The sequence below is a fragment of the Synchiropus splendidus genome, chromosome 7, assembly GCF_027744825.2.
Source record: "Synchiropus splendidus isolate RoL2022-P1 chromosome 7, RoL_Sspl_1.0, whole genome shotgun sequence".
NCBI classification, from domain to species: domain Eukaryota; kingdom Metazoa; phylum Chordata; class Actinopteri; order Syngnathiformes; family Callionymidae; genus Synchiropus; species Synchiropus splendidus.
Genome location: NC_071340.1, coordinates 7,291,240 through 7,311,352, shown reverse-complemented (window position 1 = coordinate 7,311,352; position 20,113 = coordinate 7,291,240). Strand labels below are relative to the sequence as shown.

General features: G+C 42.4%; 1 protein-coding gene across 1 annotated transcript; it reads left to right on the top strand.

Annotated features, from left to right (window-relative positions):
* Nucleotides 1-1,185: 1,185 nt before the first annotated feature.
* On the top strand, nt 1,186-20,090 carry cds1 (CDP-diacylglycerol synthase (phosphatidate cytidylyltransferase) 1). The gene is made up of 13 exons (XM_053871939.1): nt 1,186-1,506; nt 7,714-7,871; nt 9,548-9,644; nt 9,723-9,820; nt 10,799-10,938; nt 11,852-11,910; nt 12,739-12,821; nt 13,220-13,307; nt 14,087-14,155; nt 15,601-15,753; nt 15,851-15,970; nt 17,204-17,307; nt 17,550-20,090. The coding sequence occupies exons 1-13, from the start codon at nt 1,438-1,440 to the stop codon at nt 17,683-17,685; spliced, it is 1,374 nt and encodes a 457-aa protein (XP_053727914.1). The 5' UTR covers nt 1,186-1,437; the 3' UTR covers nt 17,686-20,090.
* The last annotated feature ends 23 nt before the right edge of the window (nt 20,091-20,113 follow it).

Below are 20,113 nucleotides of genomic sequence, written 5' to 3'. Positions count from 1 at the left end.
CACATCAAGAGTATATAGTCTGAAGTCCAAACTCAACAACAAGCCTGAGCTACTGGGCTGCTGCCGTCGCACCAACCTTTCGGCATCAAATCATCCTTTAACTTCAAAATACACATTTTATTGCCGCTGGTTGTCATAAATTATGAGATTATAAATCCAGGACTTGGACCTGGAACCAAGTCTCCACACCCGTATGTCAGTGTGAAAAAGGTGGTGGCTGAGCTCTGCTCTCCTTCCGTCCCCATTTACGTTCATGTGTACTGTAATTTCACGTGCAATCATCCACCTGGTCGAGTTGCTTTGCACCTTTTTGTGTACAAAAAGTTTGATCTGATTCCGTTTGACGTTTTAAAATCATCGCAGAACAATGAACTGTACAAAGTATTTATGCAATTTTGACCGGTTTTAGGTTTTTTTTTAATGATGATTTCAGCAAGTTTTGTTACTTGTTGCATGTCTATTAACACAGCTGACTTTCTGTGTCAGTGCATTGTACATGTTTTTGACTTTATTTTTGTCTTTTTAGAAGCGATGTCTATTGAGCGACTGAAAGGTTTGTGTACAGGCTGAGATTGTGTCCCCAACACTGCGTGGACTTTTGTATTCTTTCTGGAAAGTTTATTGTGAGGTATAAAAAACGGAAGTCCTGGATCATTTTGGTGGTCTTGTATTAGACTGCGTTACTACAGTGTGTGCAATCCTGTGATAGCTGAATGTCCCTTGTATATTTGTGTTCACAATAAATAAAAAAACAAAAAAACAGTAGAGTAACTCCGCCCCGTTGATCCCCAACATGACGTTACAATAATGCAATAGAGCTGGTACTGATTATTTTTCATTTCATTTCAATAAATAAATTGCTGTTTACCACCACCTTTTCTCCTGTCGTCATTGAAGGACCCGTTTCTGCAATGAAAAGAAGATGAAGAGGTGTGGGGTGATCACTGTAGTTTAGATGGAGGGGTAAATGCTGAAGGCCAAGAAGAGAGAAAGTGATGGACTAGTGTGTACGCTTCGCTTGAAAGTTGATAAAGGTTAAAGTAAACGCAAGAACACCAGGCTTTTATGTTACCGATCCAGTCTTGAGAACACAAATTTCGCTTGTATGCGTTTGTGTACGTTCCGCGTGTGCTTTTATTTTGAAACTATCATCCGGATGCGGATTCTGGCCTCGTTCGGAACTTGATGTCCGCAGCGGAGCGGACCAGCGACAGACTGCGGAGATAAACAAACACACGCAGCGGGGACGTTCGTGCCTCCAGAGCAGAGGGCAGCCACTGTGACAGTTCCTACTCACATCCCGGAGCCCTGACCTTGTGCCGGGGACGACATTAGCGTTCAGAATCGAGTGACTGACCAGTATTGCACCCTCCTTCTCCCCCTCTCCTGAACACGGAGCAGCTTGTTTGACACATTAAGGTCCGGCGGCGGCGGAACATGACCGAGCTGAGGAAGCGAGGAGGCGGCGTCGGAGAAGCGGAGAGCCCCGAGAATATCAGCGATAAGGTAAAATAGAACGGCTTCCTCAGTGGACCTCGCCCTCAGAACTTGTTAGTCCGGTTGTGGGTTCGACTATGGACCCGAGCTAAGAGGCTGTTAGCGCGGAGCTACCTAAGCTAGTTAGTTAGCAGCTGTGTAATCCTGCGGCTCTGTCACGGAAACTGATCTGGATTTAGAAATGAGCTCCTCGTGCTTTCATCTTTTTTTTAATGTAATTTTGTAAACACTCTTCACATACATCAGTTGCACCATTTTTATTCTGGGCGCATCGCATTTATTTATCTGTTTTAACGTCCTGGGTTTCGTCGTCTAAGTTTCATCCATAGTTACCATTTTATCACATGGAAACAACTTTCTGCTTTCTGACCAGTGCACCTTTGTTCATCTTTAATGCCTTCCGTTGGCCCCTTTTCTACAAACCAAACAGCTTTTTAAACTTGCGATTTTTTAATCCGATTTAATCTAGTTTCGTCCGTATATTTGAGGTTGAACGATTGATGGTTTATTTACTGTACAAGTCCGACTTATACAGTAAATAAAATAGACCCTGGACAACGAAAGTCATCTTGTTCTTGTTGAGAAGATAACCAATTTACCAGTTAAATATAATGATAGATATAAGTATGGAGTTATTGGGATGCTGGAGTCGATAACACACATACTCTGCAATGTAATGCTGTAGTTATTCATGTGTTACTATCATCTGAGTTTGCAGTTTCTACAGCTTGAAAAGACTGACAAACTCTTTGTTTGATTTTACTGGTCGGGTTTCATGTTACTGCACCATCCTACAGGTGTCTGCACTACATTTAGCTTCTGTCTGGACATTAACAGTGGAAGCATTTTAATTTACCTGTCATGACATTTGTGTTGTTTTTTTTGCAACACTGACATGCATCATTCTCCCTTGAGATGCAAATGACATCAACAAACGACAACAACAACAAAATAACTTAAAAAATTAATTTATAGAGTCCATTTCTAAAATGTCTACTGGTGCTTCTTTCTGTATTTTTGTTTTGCTGAGCCGAGCCACATGACAAAGGCTTGACCAATTTGCCAGTGTTAAAATCAAATTAAAATGGTGTGATGCTGAGGCATATGTCCTGATAGTTGTTGGAGCAAGCCACTTGATATTTTCTAAATAGTATTTCACACAAACCACACATACGTACATTCTAGTCTGCGGGGGCTCTGTCAGCAATTACTGAGTCGACAACCTCTTCATCAAATTTTCTGAGAGTTTCTGTGTCGGTGTTTTGGTTTTTGATAGTTTCAAAGGTTGGCCTGGCTCCACCCTCTCCAGGACCCCTGCCCAGCCCCCCACCACTAATCATTGAGCAACACCCGATGTGGACCAGTGTATTTTTGATTCAGTATTAACACTTATAATGTGTTGGAAACAGATAAATATTGCTGCGTTGATGTCAAAATGATATGAAGGTTAATACACTTTGTTGCTTTTTTGACTGGGTGGTACTCATGCGTTGTTATTTATCTTTGTTGAGGGGACAAAGCCATTCAAGGTTTTTGTTGCTTACATGTGTAAACCATGTCAGCCAGGGATAGCTGTGGATTAAAGTAATGTGAATTTATACAATTGCGGCTCTGAAGTCCCGACAAACAACATCCTTACCGGTAATATGGAGAGTTCTTCATCAAGTTGTGTGTGAATTATTTTGTGAAATGCTTGATGAAGTCTCAACAGATCTCTCTTCTCTGCTCATTCAAGCCGGGAACCTTTCCAAACAGACACCAGTTGGCATCATTCACACATTCAGAGAGCGTGGTTTATATATAAAGCTTCCCGATGTATTTTGGTTCCGATGGGGTCGTTTACTGATAGTTCCTGTTCCATGTGATGCCTCCCTGGAAGGCAAACAACGGCAGCTTTGAGTAGACGTTGTAAAAGCCGGATGGATAATTCCAAGCGCTAATTGCCCAGTTTTGCATGCAATCGTCTTTGAATGGGGTCCTGATGAGGTCGGGAGAGAAAATGTCCATTAAATAATTGGGGTCTATTCCGCACAAATACATGGATTGTTGGATGTTTCGGTCATTGTCTCAACTTGCAGCAGTGGTGATGAAGGGCTCTTCAGTGGTTGCTACACCATCATGAAAATAGCTGTCGTCGTAAACTGATTTAACCAGAATTGTCACTTCTACACGTCTCCTTTTGCTCTAAGTGGGAATACCTAGACGTTTATGTCGCTTCATTGAGTGTCAACATCATAGATAGAATCACCAAATTATTTATCCTAGGGAGTACAGAGACGGTGGTGTTTCAACATTTTTACAAGATTTTACATGAGGGAGTCACTTGGACCAGTCAGTCACAAGTACAGTCACCTGTAAAAGTACTGGGGAACAATGAAACATTATTGTATGTGTTTTTGCCATGACCATTTAGAATCACATAACATGGGACAAATTCATTTCAAGATTTATTTGGGCAGGGGCCAAGTTGAAGTTGAAAACACTCCAACTTTGCAAAGAAGCCATTCAGCACCTTTGGTATGCTGCACAAACAAGATATGTCCTTCATTGGTGCGTCCCGTATTCTCAAGCAAAGTGGAAACATGGAGCTAAATTCAGAACAATCCCAACCTCCAGCGATGCTCTCAAGTAAAAGGTATTATAAAAAACGCAGACACTATCAATGCTTATGATACGTCGTCTCTTAGCGTCTTTTGCATTCATTTTGCACTCGTGTTGGTGCTTTGCTATTTTCATAGGCATTAACTAAAAGAAAAGAAGGGAATCCATGAGATGGATGTGATTTAGCTTGTAAGCCTATTCATAGTGTAATGTGTGGATATGCTTGCGTTACTCTTGTGTGTCTGATTCCGTCCCTCTGGACGTGTTGCTGCTATAAAGAGACTTTAATGTTTGAGCAGAAATATCTCGCCTACACGACATGCACATTTGTTCCTAGTGTGGTCATCCTGGCAAAGTTCCACTATTGTTGTGTCAGCAGTTTGTCGCATCGAACCTCAAACTAAAACTGTCTTCTTAATCTTGGCTCAATGATACTTTTGTTGCTGTACTTAGGCCCAATATCCTTGCTTACCATGCTGTTCTTGTTTTCCGATGTTCCGAAGTCTTAGGCGATGAAAGAGCGCTATCGTTATTGGCAGAACTTTACACACTGTAATTGTGGGTTGCTAATATTAGTGAACTGTAAATGTATTCATGTATAGCCATCGATGAGATTTAATGCCCGAGTGATGACCGTGTTAGTGTCTGTGTGCACATGGATGTGTGAGGCCCTCTCTGTTTTTCTTTTTGTTTTATAGTTTAAAGTGTATTGTCGTTCAGAAAGGAAGCCAGACATGCGTTGTGTGTTTCATTCACATTACAGCACAGTGGCTCTGGCACTGCTGCTCTGGATGCTGTGTTGTGTCACCAGGACAGTTAGCAGCTGCTCAAGACTCCACAGGACAGTTGACCTTGGTGGGCTCTCTGTCCCTGAAGCCTCTGGCAGCAGCAGGATGTTTAATGCTCTGTTAGTCACAGCTCTTACTCTACTGCACTAATGTCGTCAGACGGCAGAGGAGTCTTTACGACTTGGTGTTGTGTGGCATTTAGATGAGATCTGGAATGAATCGCCTACTAATTCAACGTTGGACCTACATGTGCCTGTGGATGCTGAGTGGGCAGCTGGAAACATTAAGGCTATATTGTTGGGGACGGGTTTAGGATATGTTGTGGAAAGAGGTTAAATATTTCAGATATCTTGTGTGGCTGATTCAATTGTCTTGTAAAGGAATTAAGAAAGCAATAATGACCTATATCTGTATCTATATTGCCTGTCTCAAAAATCAAATCGTACATTTTGTTCATCCTCACTATAGTAAGGGAGTGTTCCACCTGATGTTTTTGTTGTTATTACTTGTGCATCTGGAGATGTTCTTTACAAATGAACTGTTTTTCTTTAAGTCTTTCCATTTTAGATGTCTCTGTTAATTCTGTTTTCTCCTCTGCAACAAAGTTTGTCCAAAACCTGTCTGACAGCATCCACCTGTACAGTCTCGCCTGTGAATGCAAGGTTGATGGATGGGAGTGTCTCTTGTTGCAAAATAATTGACTGACTTGTTTTCTAACTGCTTACACAAAACTGAGGCTCATTTATTGCACTCCAAAACAATGCTGCTATGTCCTTCCACTGGTCATCCTGGCCGTCCTGGACTTCATGATCTTGTGACATTTATCTGGCCAGTGGAAAGACATAATCCCTCAATCTGGTCTTCCTTTTGCCCTTCGGTTTCCTCCCTGCTGGACATGTCATTTAAGGTGACATCCTCACCACGTTCCTTTGCACTAACACAGCAGCAATGCTGTAGCACCACACCGGGTCACTCAATGGTGACACCTTTTCGTGCTCACTTGATCACGCAACCCCAATCATGACACAGTTAATAGACTATCTTTCTGATTCATCAGTTGTTTTGGAACACACATTAATGAAGAGGAACGTTTTAGAATGTGGACAACATGGATGTGGACAGTAGTCAACAATGACCTTGACCGACGACTGTGGGATGCACTCTATTAATTGCACATGTAATTCTCCGCACACAGGTACAAAAGCGTGTGCTTCTTTGTTGAACCAGAACAGCAGTGTGTTGCTTTCACAGTCAGCCAGACAATGTTTACCCTCTTGGATACATCTGCAGCACTGTGTTGTAGCGTGTTCTCTTGACAGATTGTGATTACAACCATCACACTGATTTTCTGTCAAGTTTTTTTTTCCCTGTAACCCATCCAGTTCTCCGAAACGCATGGAGTGTTCAGCGGCTTCAAATTGCAAGCGCCAGCACGTCTTCATTAAAACTTGAGTAGAAATCTTCAGTTTCTGTCTGCACCTCCCCCTGAACCTCCCACATTTAATTATGTCCAGCCAGGATCAGTGACCTTATTTCATAAGACGTAACACTCAAGTGCCAGCTGCCCTTAAATTGCAGCGCCTGAGTACAAGCAGCCATTAAAGGTAAAAACCATCACAGCGCATCAGCGAGCACCAAGGAAAGCTCATACAGACGACGAGCAACAGTTCAGGTCAGCTTTCTCTGGGAATGGCAATATTCATTTATTCCTTCTGTGTGCTGTTGGTTCGTCATAAATGAGCTTACGTGTTGCACCAATTCAAACCTGACACCATGCAGCCTTATCTGAAATACTCACATAAAGTAGCTTTAATGTGAACAATAATAAGAACTTGCATATTCGTAGATGAAAGGTAGATCTGGGCCTCAGTAGACAATCAGGATTGAGGGTCAAACCCCAAATCCCGATTAAAGATTTATTAACACCAGTGGAAACGCTGTCCTCCCAGAGAGCAGCCGGTTAACCTGCTGACATTCTCTGCAGACGCCCAGGCTGTTCAGCCACACCCACTAATCCTCAGTGCAGGATGGAAGAGGAATCAAAATTGGGCGCCGACATGCTGTGTTGAAGATTCTCATCCCTGATAAAAGGAATTGTACAAATTGTCACTCTTAAGTTCATGTAAAGTTTGCTGACCAGGGAACTTGCAACTTGCATATGACCCACTGTCAAGTCATTTCCTGTACCAGTCTTGTCCTAAATGTATTGTAAAAAAATGTTGATGGTGTATGTGCATTCATATTTTTTTCTGTGTATCCACTTGAATTTTATTTCTATTCCATTTATTTCGATGTGGTTGCAAGTATTTCCTGGCAGAAGAAAAATATAATGTTGTGGAACATGCTTATATTATGTGCACTCGTTTGTGGGATCGGCGCCTCAGAATAATTTCTTAAAATCACGTAACCTGCATTTTGTGGCAATGCATCCATGTATGTGACTGTAAACCCCTACATTTCATATTATTTTTTAATGTGAAATTACATTTTCTGAATTATGAAGGGATGTGATGAGTGTGTGGTCATTCCATGGATATTTAATAATAAATAAGTAAATAAGTGAACTGAGTGAATATGAGTGTTTAAGTTTCACTTTCAAAGTCCTAATTGGACTTAAATAAGCAAGTAAGATCGGTTTATTTGAGTTGAATTTACCTTCCATTTGACTCTCAGGAATTTCCGTTGACAATGTTTTCTCTTTGCAATGTCGGTGATGTCATCGTTTATTTGTTCTTTGTTTACTCACTTGAATAGAGCTTGTAAAACAGCCAATGAACATTCTGAATCTAAAGTCAGTATTTGAACATTTGCTCTGTGTGTCCTTCAGGAGGCTGAGGGCGATGACAGGCTGGGCCTGCCTGGTGACACAGAGGGAGAATGTGATGCTGACTGCAAAGCTGACACTCCAGATGTTCCCCTGTCCACAGCAGACACAGACAACACTCCACAATGCCTGAACAAAGCTCTGGAGGGGCTGCCGCCGAGGTAAAATCACAAATGCATGTCAACAACGTCACTGTGTTTTACAGCTCTCAATAATACATGAAGCGGGCGCTTCGGTGGAGATGGAAAATAAAAAGTGTTTTTATTTAGTTTAACTGCAGCTTTCAGTGAGGAATATTCATAATAACCATAAATAGTTGATGACAGCAGAAAAAGAAAGAAAATGCATGAGGGATTGCCGACATTATTGTGAGACTGTCTTCATCTGTCCTGTGGTTTATATATTTACCTTTTATTGCTGAGGGCCGGTCATGCTGCCTACATGACTGATCTTGCATAGAAAGGTCAACCACCAATGTGTCTTACATCACGAGGCATTAGCGCGAGAGGGTCACCTTGTTGTCTGGACAATGGACACTATTTTAGGAAGCTAGTTAACAAGGCTTGTTTTGTTGGATTTGGGTCAATGTTAAGTATTGTGAGTGTGTGGCTGTTTTTGAATGGTGGTGTTTCATTCTATTGGTGCAAAGTTCTTGTAATATGGTTTCAGAATTTTATCCGAAGTTGGATGAGAACACCTCATTGGCATATTAGATGGATGATTGATGTTTTGCCGGAATTTCTTCGCTAGTCTCTTCACCCTTCTTGGCTATTGTGTGAGAGGATTAAGCTCTTAGCTCGCTTGTTCTTATTCATGTATGTATTTGAGTTGCACCAGCCAATGTGATCATTTTTCCACTGCTTGAAATGACCCCCTGTACAAATGTAGAGCACGGCAGCAAATGAACAGAACATGAACAGCTGATATACTGTTTTTTACCATCACTCACTAATGTGACTGCGTAATCTGTCTATGCAGCAAAAGGTTTCGGTTGCTGCATTTTCAGAGTGATTAATCACTGAGATGCATGCAGCTTCACTGGAGCAGGATTTTTGTTTTGTTTTGCTTCTGGACATCAACATCTTATTTGGTGTTGTTTTTATTTAAAAAAACAAATTTGGTTTCTGTAGCTTAGATAGTGTTGAACAACTTGTCTCTTATAGTCAACTTTGGTTTGTTAAGTACCTTACACAATCAGTTGTTAAAATGTGTATGTTTCTTTACCCAAAAACAGATTTGTTATCATTCTCGCCAATAGAACAAGGTCATGTTTGACTTTCAGATGAGGAGAATGAGGGTGTGGCCACCGAGCAGTGACCAGGTCACAGGACTTAAAGGCTCAGGAGAAGTGAGACACTAATCTGTGAGGGTTTGACCGCTCTGAGGGACAGTGGTCTGCAGCAGTGTAGAAGCAATATGATGGGCAATCTCAGGTCTAGGTAGATAAATAAAAAGAGAGCCCGTGTTGTGGGAGTGATGACCAGACAAGAGTCAGCTGCTGTGTGGCTACAGCTTTTTTCCTCATGATGCAGCAGTTTTTCACATCCATTCAACCTCCCCATGCTGCGCCGGTGCAGTTTTGAATCATTGCCCTTTTTTGTTTTGGTGCTGACATTTCAGTTGTCTCAGTTTGTCTCTGGGCTGAATTTTGCTTTGTGCCAGAAGGCCACAACCGTTGAGGCCTCATTTCACATTTTGGTCATGCCAGTGAGGAAGCAGAGCAATTCTGACAGTGAAAATAGTTCTGCAATTTCTGCATAGCTCCATGCATATTTATGTTTTGTTATGAATGACATTATAATAAACGTGGTGTTTTGTTTGTGTGTTCTCTCTGCAGATGGAAGAACTACTGGATACGAGGGGTTCTGTCTTTAGCCATGATATCTGGCTTTTTTGTCATGATATATTTGGGTCCAATCACTCTAATATTGGTGGTGTGTGTCAGAGGCTGTTCAGATGAATGTAGCTTTTGAGCATTATGTGATTATTCCTGTCCTTACGCAACCTTCAAGGTCATGACGGTCCAAATCAAGTGTTTCCAGGAAATCATCACGATTGGCTACAGATTTTATCATTCCTATGAGCTTCCTTGGTTCCGGACACTCAGCTGGTAAGGACTTTTTTTGGCTTTGTGGCTGTTTTGCTCCTCTATTGCCTTGTTTCACTTTCTCATTTACCCTGCATCTTCTCACAATAACATGTATATATATATATATATACATTTAAGGAAAGCCACTGTTGTATTTGTTGCTAAGATGGGTGAAGTCAGTACCTAGTCTCTAATAGAACAACTTCTTTCTTGACTTGTGCAGTCGGGTATTGATTCATATGTCAATGTCAATATGTGAAAGCTGACAACTCGAAGACAGTTTAGATTTGAGCATGACAAAAAGCAATCAAATTTATGGAATCCTAGCAGTGAACACATCACAACTCAAGTACACAGCAAACCCTCTCATGGGGTGACACGTGTGAAAACAACTGTGCATAAGAACAAGTGCTCAAGTGTAGTATGTTAGACAGGTAGTCTGTTCTTTTTTAAAGATTTCATTAAGAAAACAAAAGTGCTTCAAATGTGAAATCGCCATCGCCTGTTCACCATTTAGTGTCAGGGTGCTGATCTGTGGGTCCACCACACACAGTGTCATGAGGTGTACGCTTTCTTATATTCGGTCATTCCAGTGGCAGTAGCTGTGTAAACTGCTTTTGTCACTCGATGGGGATTAACCTGCTGCAGTATTAACGTTTGAATCCTGAATTAAGTATTTAAATAAACTAGAGAGAGACAGAGATGGGCCTTCACCTAGTGTTTCTGTTAACCCTCCTCATTTATGCTCAACCCACAGGAGTTATAGACGGGAGCAAAGATCACTGCACTGCTGGAAGTGACCGAACACTAATTGAGACTTGCCCTTTTACTGAGTTCACATGCGCACACACACACACCAGTGCTTTTACTGCCTCCTGGTATTACCATCAAAAGGAATTGAGTTTCCAAACATGCATTCACTAAATGTGTGCTTGTTTTTTTTCCAAGTCTGCTAGAGCAAATGAAACCTCTTGGTCAGCTCTCCCTGCTTTCCTTCAGGTACTTCCTTATCTGTGTCAACTACTTCTTCTATGGAGAAACCCTTGCTGATTACTTTGGAGCACTGGTGCAGAGGGAGGAGCCGCTGCAGTTCCTGGCTCGATATCACCGGTTCATCTCCTTTGCATTGTACCTGGCAGGTTTGTCCTACACACTGAAAAGTAGTCAGCATTGCAGATCAAGAATGAAGTGTCAAATTCCATAGTATCTGTTTGAACAAGGCTCACGTTGATAAATGAATCTCCTTGATTCTGGACCTGAGCACTGATATGGAGGTTTATGGATGTTGAACGTGCAATAGATCCATAGGCTGGAGTTTTGTTTTTCTAACAGCTAGAATAATGCTGACAAACCCTCAGGTCTGTCCGTGTTGTTTGCAGGAAGTACTCACAAAGCACATATCATGGTGTATCGTGTGTTATGCCTCATATTATTTCACTCCAAAATGTATTATCATAAATGATCCTTAACCCTACCTTGGTAATTATGCTTTTTTTTTCAATATAACTTGCTGCCTTATGCACACAGGCAATATGAGGGCAAACCAGTTATTCTCATGACTTGACTTGAGGGTTTACTTGGCGTCAGACAGTCACTGCAGGGACCAGTTGATGTACAGTGCATGCTGAGCAAGTTGATTGGTGTCTGGCCTGCGACTAACCAATTGTGGAATTGTTGATGAAAACCGACTCGATGGAATTTGACACCATGTGCCTGATAAACTGTTTTGTGTGGAAGAGGGCTGCATGGAGCTCCTTCACCATAGTTTGACTCTGTGTTTACACAGAGTGGGGGATGCTAGTAATGGCCAACGTGTAGTAGTGTTGATGTCCTCTGTATAACGGAAACATGGTTTTCAACCTCTCAGGAGGAGTCACAGCAGTGACATGTGCTAAACGTTTTTGAACAAAATATTAGTGAAAATATCAGCTGCACCTAGGTTAGGTACAGTTTAATACCTACATCTGTTCTTGGTCCACTAGTTGTGTAATTCTGTTATTTCAAGTCTCCACTGTTTCTCAAACTGATAGCATGTTGTTTACTCCTTCACAGGTTTCTGCATGTTTGTGCTGAGTTTAGTGAAGAGACATTACCGCCTGCAGTTTTATATGGTGTGTATATCAGCCCAGTAACCCACCCACGTCCTCTTCACAGCTAATCACCTCCTCCCTTGCTTCTCTGCTGCTCCTCCTTCACTTTCATTCCAATTGCTTTATGAGCTATTCTTTCATATTAACCACACGGCTACTCGCTTCTTAAAAACCCACTTGTTCACTGTGCAAGTATTGTGCTTCATTGTTCTGTAAATATGTTTATGCTAAAACCACACTTCATGTCCTCCAGTGCCAAATTTGGTACGGTGAATCATCCTAGTCGCCAACTCTGTAATGGCGTCACAAATACTGTCACCACTGTTGGTATCTCACAGACATACATCATGATCTGATCGCCTGCCTGTTATCGGGTATGATGCAAGTCTCAGGGTTTTTCATTCTTTATCTATTAATGAATGGCAATATTTCCTCATAGCACTGTTTATGGTTCATGTGACCTGAGGAGAGATTATAAAGAAAGTTTGTCTCTGTGGGACCAAAATATTCTTGGACATGTATATATTACAGTAGCATGAGTATAACTATGTCAGGATCTGATTTGACCTAAGAAACCCTTTTGAAATTGTTAAATCATTTCTCCTATGTTTCATTTTGTTTCCCTTCTGCTGCAACTAATGCTTCTTGCATGGTACTCTTCTGCTCAAACAGAGCTAGCATTGTGTGATACCTGTATCATCTGCCTCTTGTATTACGCAGCTCTTTAGGTTTGTCTGTGCTTCATCATTCATGACTGTCCTCTTTCTTACCATCCACCGACTTGTGAGCTGGCGCAACTTCATTCCAGCGCAGTGACGCTCGTGTTTATGTCTGTGTTTGCCATTCCAGTTTGCTTGGACCCATGTGACCCTGTTGATTGTGGTTGGTCAGTCCCACCTTGTCATTCAGAACCTGTTTGAAGGAATGATCTGGTAAGCAGGACTCCACACGAGGAGGCCTTCCTCTCTGTGTTTGATCACTGCCTCACACACACACGTGCTCTTTGTTTAGCTTCTGTATTGCTCAATCGTGGCCATTTAACTAGTCACACAGGTGTTCTTTTACCTGAGTGTCACTATTCAAAACTGTCACTATGACTACTTCTGCTCTTGTGGTCTGTTGTGGCCTAGAGAAATGAAGTTCACCATCATCCTTGTCTCATTGGTGGGTGTTCCACTTCCAATTTTTAATGTGTCAACGCTGATAGAGTCACTCATTTAAAAAAGCTTCAGTTCTGATAGTATATGATGAAGATTCTAATCAGTTCTTGCAGTTCCCTGCTGATCTGTTTAACTCACTCCCTCATCAAAGTCTTAATTTGCACTTGCAGGTTCATCGTCCCGATCTCCATCGTCATCTGCAACGACATCATGGCCTACCTGTTCGGGTTCTTCTTAGGACGGACTCCTCTCATCAAGGTAGAAGAAACCTAGCTCTCACCTTCTCAGCAATCCTCATAAAACCCCTTTACTGTCTTAGTTTTTTGAGTGTTTATGTCAAATATCTGTGGTCTTGAGCATGAAATGGAAGTTTAATGACTAGTACACAATTGTTATACTTTATTCAACTAGCAAGGCATGGCTTGAAATATCACAATACTATTTGGCTGAATCCGGATTTGAGATGAGTCTCAGCAATCTTTTTGTTTCATCGTCAATAGGTTGTACCTGATACTTGATTTCATGAACAGAATTTTGAGGTGGTGGGTTCATGATTAGACTTTTCGAAGCGTCCGACTGAATGGACACTGGCAGGATCAGAACCTGCACGTTTGAAGCCACAAAACTCATGCTCAGGACCCTTCATCACCATCTTGACTTTTGCCTTAGAAAACATGGTGAGGGGCTCCATTAACTGCTAGAGATTCATTTTAATATTTAAGGATTGCTGTAAGAGCCCTTCTTATAGAAATGAATTCAAGGTGAGCAGATTCTCTTTTCTGAATTTAACATCTGGGAGTGATGCATCCAGATGAGAGCTCTTCTTTTCATTTGGCATTTGTCCATTTTGGATGGTAGACATTTGTTTGTGGGTTTTGTGTAAGTCCTACATGTTTTTCTCTAAATTCGGGTGGCAGTGAGGACTCAAAGGGAGGCGATGACCATGAAACAGCTTGTCACGTGTAGTTTTGCGTAGCTGATGAATTCCAACTGAGTGATGTTGATGCTAAAGAGAGTCTTTGTTCTCCACCCTGCAGCTCTCACCCAAGAAGACCTGGGAGGGCTTCATCGGTGGCTTCTTCTCCACCGTGGTTTTTGGTTTCCTTGTGAGTGAACGGAAGTCCAAATTAGAGTGAAGTGTTAAGTCCACAATTGACTGAGGTCTTTGACGTTTGTGGCGGGGGGTCACCAAGTCTTCAGTCATGTGGTTGCACTTTATATCTGAAAATGGCTGTTGCACGAAACACTCACATGAACAAGGAGCTGATGGAGGTCATATTTCTCTTGAAGACATGGATTCCCAGCAACGTTAGTCTCCAGATCCCCAGTAATAGGACTTGCAATGGTCCAAGTGAACAATAGCTGGCATTGATTTTCAAACTTGTTGACAAGTTTCAATGAAACAGCTGTTAGTTACATTTCTACAATTTCCAACTGTTCCATTTTAAGAATTCTGAGCGGAACCAAAGGTTTGGAATCTAACTTCCAAACACAAGTGGACACAGAATCAGTAGAACAATGCTCCTCCAGAAGAACAAGTCCCACAACGATGTTTTACAACCAGAACTGACACAACTGGAGCGTGGCACCTGATTTCTCTGGGCAAACAATTCTGGAACTTGTTTACCTCACAGGACCCAAACGAATCCTACATTTGTTGCTCATAAACATGGAATTTCTGTTGAAGTGACCTGATTACCGATGACTGCACATGGACAATAATTTCCCAGGAAAACGGAACACACCTCCATCCAAGTTGTTGACTGCGGAATACGTAATCTAATGCTATGCCCTAGAGGCATGCCATTTCTTACATGAAGCCAACCACATGCATCCTCAATGTCTTTCTCACACACCTCTTAAAATAGACTTAAGATGTTGGTGGCCTAGTATTTTATAACATGCAATGATCCAGCCTAATGATCTGAATAACTTCAGACCCATCTCTAAACTTTCCTTCTTAGGTGGGGTTTTGTGTCTTCTTAAATAGTATCATTTATGCATCTTTTTTTTAAATCTAGTCTGGTTTTAGATCAGGACATAGCAAAGAGACTGCATTTTTTAAAAGTAACCAGTGACCTTCTCCTAGCAGCCGACAAAGGTTTGACAGAAAAGGTCCATTTTATTCTGTTAGATCTCAGTGCAGTTTTAAACATTTCAGCATGAAATTTTTCTGGACCGCCTTTGCTCCTGGCTGGGAGTCAAATATTTCCACTATAGGGAACTTCTTTTCATCCACAGCCAAGACTGCAGCACATAACTCAGTGTTGCTTCTCTGCACTGGCTCTCTGTCCACTTTAGAATGGACTTTAAGATTTTATTGTCTTGGCCTGACCCTGACTACATTGTAGAACTTGCAAACCAGGATCCTCAGATTTTGATTTCTTACATGATGCTCATGTCAGCATGTAGAATCATGAGAATCCTGCACTACATTTTGTGTAGTTCTCCTCCTCTAGTTGCATCAGGGGGTACAATTCAAATCAATCTTTCTAACATTTGATGGGAACTTTCTCAAACTCCCAGACCTTACTGTGTGTCTCGTCATCAGCTGGCGTACCTGCTGTCCCAGTTCCAGTACTTTGTGTGTCCCGTGGGCTTCAACAGCGAGACAAACGGCTTCACGGTGGAGTGTGAGCCCTCCGATCTTTTTGTGATGCAAGAGTACAAGCTTCCTGCCGTCATCCAGAACACACTGCGATGGGTGAGCTGCCAGAGTGACGGGTTGGACTTTCTGTCTGTTGTTTAGATACTCTGTTCTGGTCTAATGCTCGTCCCTCTTGTCCCGTCACTCCCCACAGAAAACAGTGAACTTGTACCCGTTCCAAATCCACAGCATCTGCCTCTCCTCTTTTGCCTCCCTCATTGGGCCCTTTGGTGGATTCTTTGCCAGCGGGTTCAAGCGCGCCTTCAAAATAAAAGTAAGAACACTTCTTGTTTGTTTTTGATTTTAGTATTGCACACTGTTGTTTTTATGTGGTTTTGGTTTCCACCAAATTGTCTGCACCGCATTACAGCGCTTGCTGCCAGGCACCATCACACCAGAGACACCAAATGCGTTTTGCTGTTCTTTGACTTCCTGTCTGAACAGTCAGCTCTATGCTGGAATGATGCAGTCAGCTTGTGGTCAGCTGACAACTTTAAAGTGCTGCTTGTCGATGCGCTGCCACGCTGGGGCGCTGCAGAGCAGCGTGCCTGGTGGAGACATCCATTGACTAGAATTGAAGTGCTCAGATTTAATGTAAAACTGTGAGAGTATAATTTTAAAAAATGTAGAAAAAAATGTGGGCTATAACATGAAACCATGAAGTATATAAGTCTATAATTAATGTGAAGCAAAGAAGAAATTTGAAAGACTCCAACTTTGGACTTGACTTTTGCATGTTAACATTTTTGCTTTGAAATGAATTTGTGATGAACTTTTACCGAAGGACAATGATCTACTAATTTTCTTACTGTAAACTAAAAACAACAGTTGACATGAAGCTACTTCAGTACATACATCCACCTTCAGATGACCAGCGCTTAGTCCTGTTCATGGTTGCGGGGAGTGCTGGAGTCTATCACAGTGGTCATTGGGTGAGAGGCAGGAATACACCCTGGACTGTTTGCCAGTCCATCACGGGGCACACACACCAGTCACACACACGCACACCCAGGGGCAATTTTTGAGTGTCCAATTAACCTAGTGAGCATGTCTTCGGGCTGTGGGAGGAAACCCATGCAGGCAAGGCACAGGGAGAACATGCAAACTCAACCCAGACAGGTCCAGAGCTGGATTTGAACCCTGAACCTTCTTGCTGTGCATCCAAAATTGCATCGGAAATGGTTTTATACTTGACATTATGAGAGGATTTTGTTTGCATGGTGTGCTGCTAGAACTAGAACTGGTTTCCTCCCACAGTCCAAAAACACCCCGAAGTCAGTCAGAGTGTGTGTGTATGAGTGATGTGTCTGCTTACTGGTGTCATGTGATGGACTGGAGTCGGACAGGAATGATGATGATGATGGTGATGATCCTCTTTCCAGGACATTTCTGATCGTTTGTATTTCTGGTGTGGTTGTCTGAAGGTTCTATGTCAGACTTGTTGATCTTCACCGACCATTTTGGGAGCGCTAACATCACTCAATGACTGTGTGTATCTGCTTGTCAGGACTTTGCCAGCACCATCCCTGGACACGGTGGCATCATGGACCGGTTCGACTGTCAGTACTTGATGGCCACATTCACGCATGTTTACATCGCCAGCTTCATCCGGTGAGTGCGGCTCAGACGGTCTCAAGCAGAGCAGCAAGAGAGAAACTGTCTTATCGTCCTGTTGTGACACTCGTACCTCAGCTGCCCTTCATTCATGCCAGCCTTTCGGTTACCAAAATGTTTGGCGCAGTAATGTAGAGTCTGCAAAGCTGATGAAGTCAGTGGCCGCTTCAATTTCCCATGTGACCCTAGCTTGCCTGGACAAGCACTGATGACTGGTGTTCTGGCTTGTTTGGTTACAGGGGTCCGAATCCAAGCAAAGTCCTGCAGCAGCTGTTGATGTTGCAGCCCGAACAGCAGCTCAGCATCTTCCACACGCTCCACTCTCACCTGAAGGAAAACAACATGCTGCCACCTGCTGGCGGCCAGGCGGAATGAGCCCGTGTCGTCATGAGCGTGTGTGCGGTGTTGGCTTGGAGCTGCGTGCACACACACACACACTGGCTTTGAGAAGTGTGTGTGCCTGTTTGTCCTCCCTCCAGCACATTAAATGTCACTCTTGAGTCTCCTCCAGACTTTCCAACCTTTGCTTTCCTGGACCGGCGCCACCTTCAGGACTAAACTGTCTAAGCACACAGCTTCTGTCAGCACAGGAGGACGAGCGGGCGCAGCACTGACATTAGCAGAACTGATCATAGAAGCTTCCAGACGCAGCTGAACCTGGACCCGCGCTGCAGACCAAAGCTCCAGCCTGCTGCGTCTCTCCGGGTGAGTGAAGAACTGACCCGGCGCCGGACGTCTAACGCTCTCATGTAGCATGTGACCCAGACGAAGCCTCCTCATCGTCTTCCTCACTTCAGCCTCTAGGTCGTCTAACTCGCACATGAAACTACAGCATCAGTGTTGTACATAAGATATAGTGAGATATATTTAGCAGAACAAATATATAGTCCTGATCAGCTGCCACATTTTGACCGCCAGATGGATTGTTTGGTTTTGTGACCTGCACAAAGCAGGCGAGTGGTCATAATGTTTCGGCTCATCGGTGTAGTTGCTTTTTGGCAAGTGATATGCAAAAACATACTGACTCGTTTGTGAAGCTTTGCATGAACAAATGAGATGATTTGGGGTTTGGGAAGGGGTGGAGAGTCGAAGGCTGCTTCCTTAGAAACACGAGACGCAGCGAGAGCTTTTGGGAAACGCTTTGTTCAGACAGAGGAGTCTACAACTGAGAGGGACAGCTCCACAGACGGTGCACATATCATTTGATCTGTGAATACAGTCGAAACATTTTGGATCATCAATCCATCCTGACACATCAACTGGCTTCTCTTGCGGTTCTACTCTTGAGTCTCTCCTGGATCAGAGCTCTGGTCTCGGACAGAGAATTGAGCTCATCTCATTTCTTAATGGGTTTCCTGTCCTACTAACTAAAAGCTCATGACTCAGAACTGATTTTGTCAATAATCTCAGTCAAACTCCCAGAGTGAACATCTGCTTCCTGCTGGTTTGAACGGCCTCAGACATGGAGGTGCTGATCCTCCTCCCTGTCACTTCACACTCTTTGAGACACAGAACTCAGAAAGACAGGTGTGACTCCACAGCGAGTCCAGTGGCGGAGCGTTTCCCAGAATTCCTCTGTGCTTCTTGTCTCAGCTGGTGATTTTAGCTGCACTGTCGCTTTAAATGCTGTTTTAGATTCTATTTATGCATCGATCACAAAGTGTGAATGTAAAAGAGATTTAATATTGAAATATTTAACCCGAGAGCCGGTTAGTTCTGTTAGCAATACTTCTCTTATGCAAGACCAGACGAGTCCAGAATGACTGTTGTTTACCAAAGTTGATCAACACCGCCTTCCTCCTGTGAGGGGGGAGAGCACCCGAACTCCTGGTCAAGGTTCTGACCCGGAGTTCTGATGTCGACGGCCCGTGCAATGTCTTTTTATTTATCGTGTTTCTCGAATCTTAATTTATTTTTGTTTCTTTCCGTGTGACTGCGGGTGGATCAGTGGGACCAGCCGGATCGTACTGTACAACTCTTTTCTTTTTTTTCCGACACTCGCGGTGAAATCTGAAGTTACGAAGCCAATCTGACCAAAATCCAGAGAACAGGATGTTGTTTTGGGGACATGTGCCACCTAAAAGAGAAAAATGGATTGAAATATGTAAATCATGACATACAAAGAATTCAGGTGGTTGATATTGTTTGTTATTATTGCTACCAAGCATTGTGCTTTAATGCTGAAGTTAAACCACCCAAAGTACAAATTAATGTACAAATATATCTGCGTAATCCAAAAATCTGTCTTCATTTGAAGTCATTTAAAAATAATGTATTTTAAAAAGTAATGAACTAAATCAATTCTATATTATCTATATATACGTTAACCTGAATTTGAATCTTAAGAGAACAATTGTATTTACTAACTTAAATACACGATTAGCAGAAATGTGAGTGTCATTTGTCACATATTCAACATCCTCCACCTCCTCATAGTTTTGCATTTGTTGATCTGCAAAGAGCCAACGTGTGTCAGGCGAGGAAAACATGAGCATAAAGAATTTCAAAACGATATTTGAAGCTCTAAAACACATTGAAAAATTGTTGATTTATAAGTAATATGAATAAGTGTTCAGGTGGGCTCATGATTTGGGATTTTACACACTTGTAGAGGGAAAAAGAGAAGGGTTTTCAGATGACGCACTGTACGTTTTATTTATTTTATTTTCCTGTTGATTTGTGTTTTCTGACGAGACGCAGAAGGTTTTGGATCAGAGTTGAAGAGCTTGATCTTGTGACTTGTCGACTGTATGGGGTCAATAAAGGTTTTGTTTTCTCCATCAGGATTCAAGTTTTTTTGTGT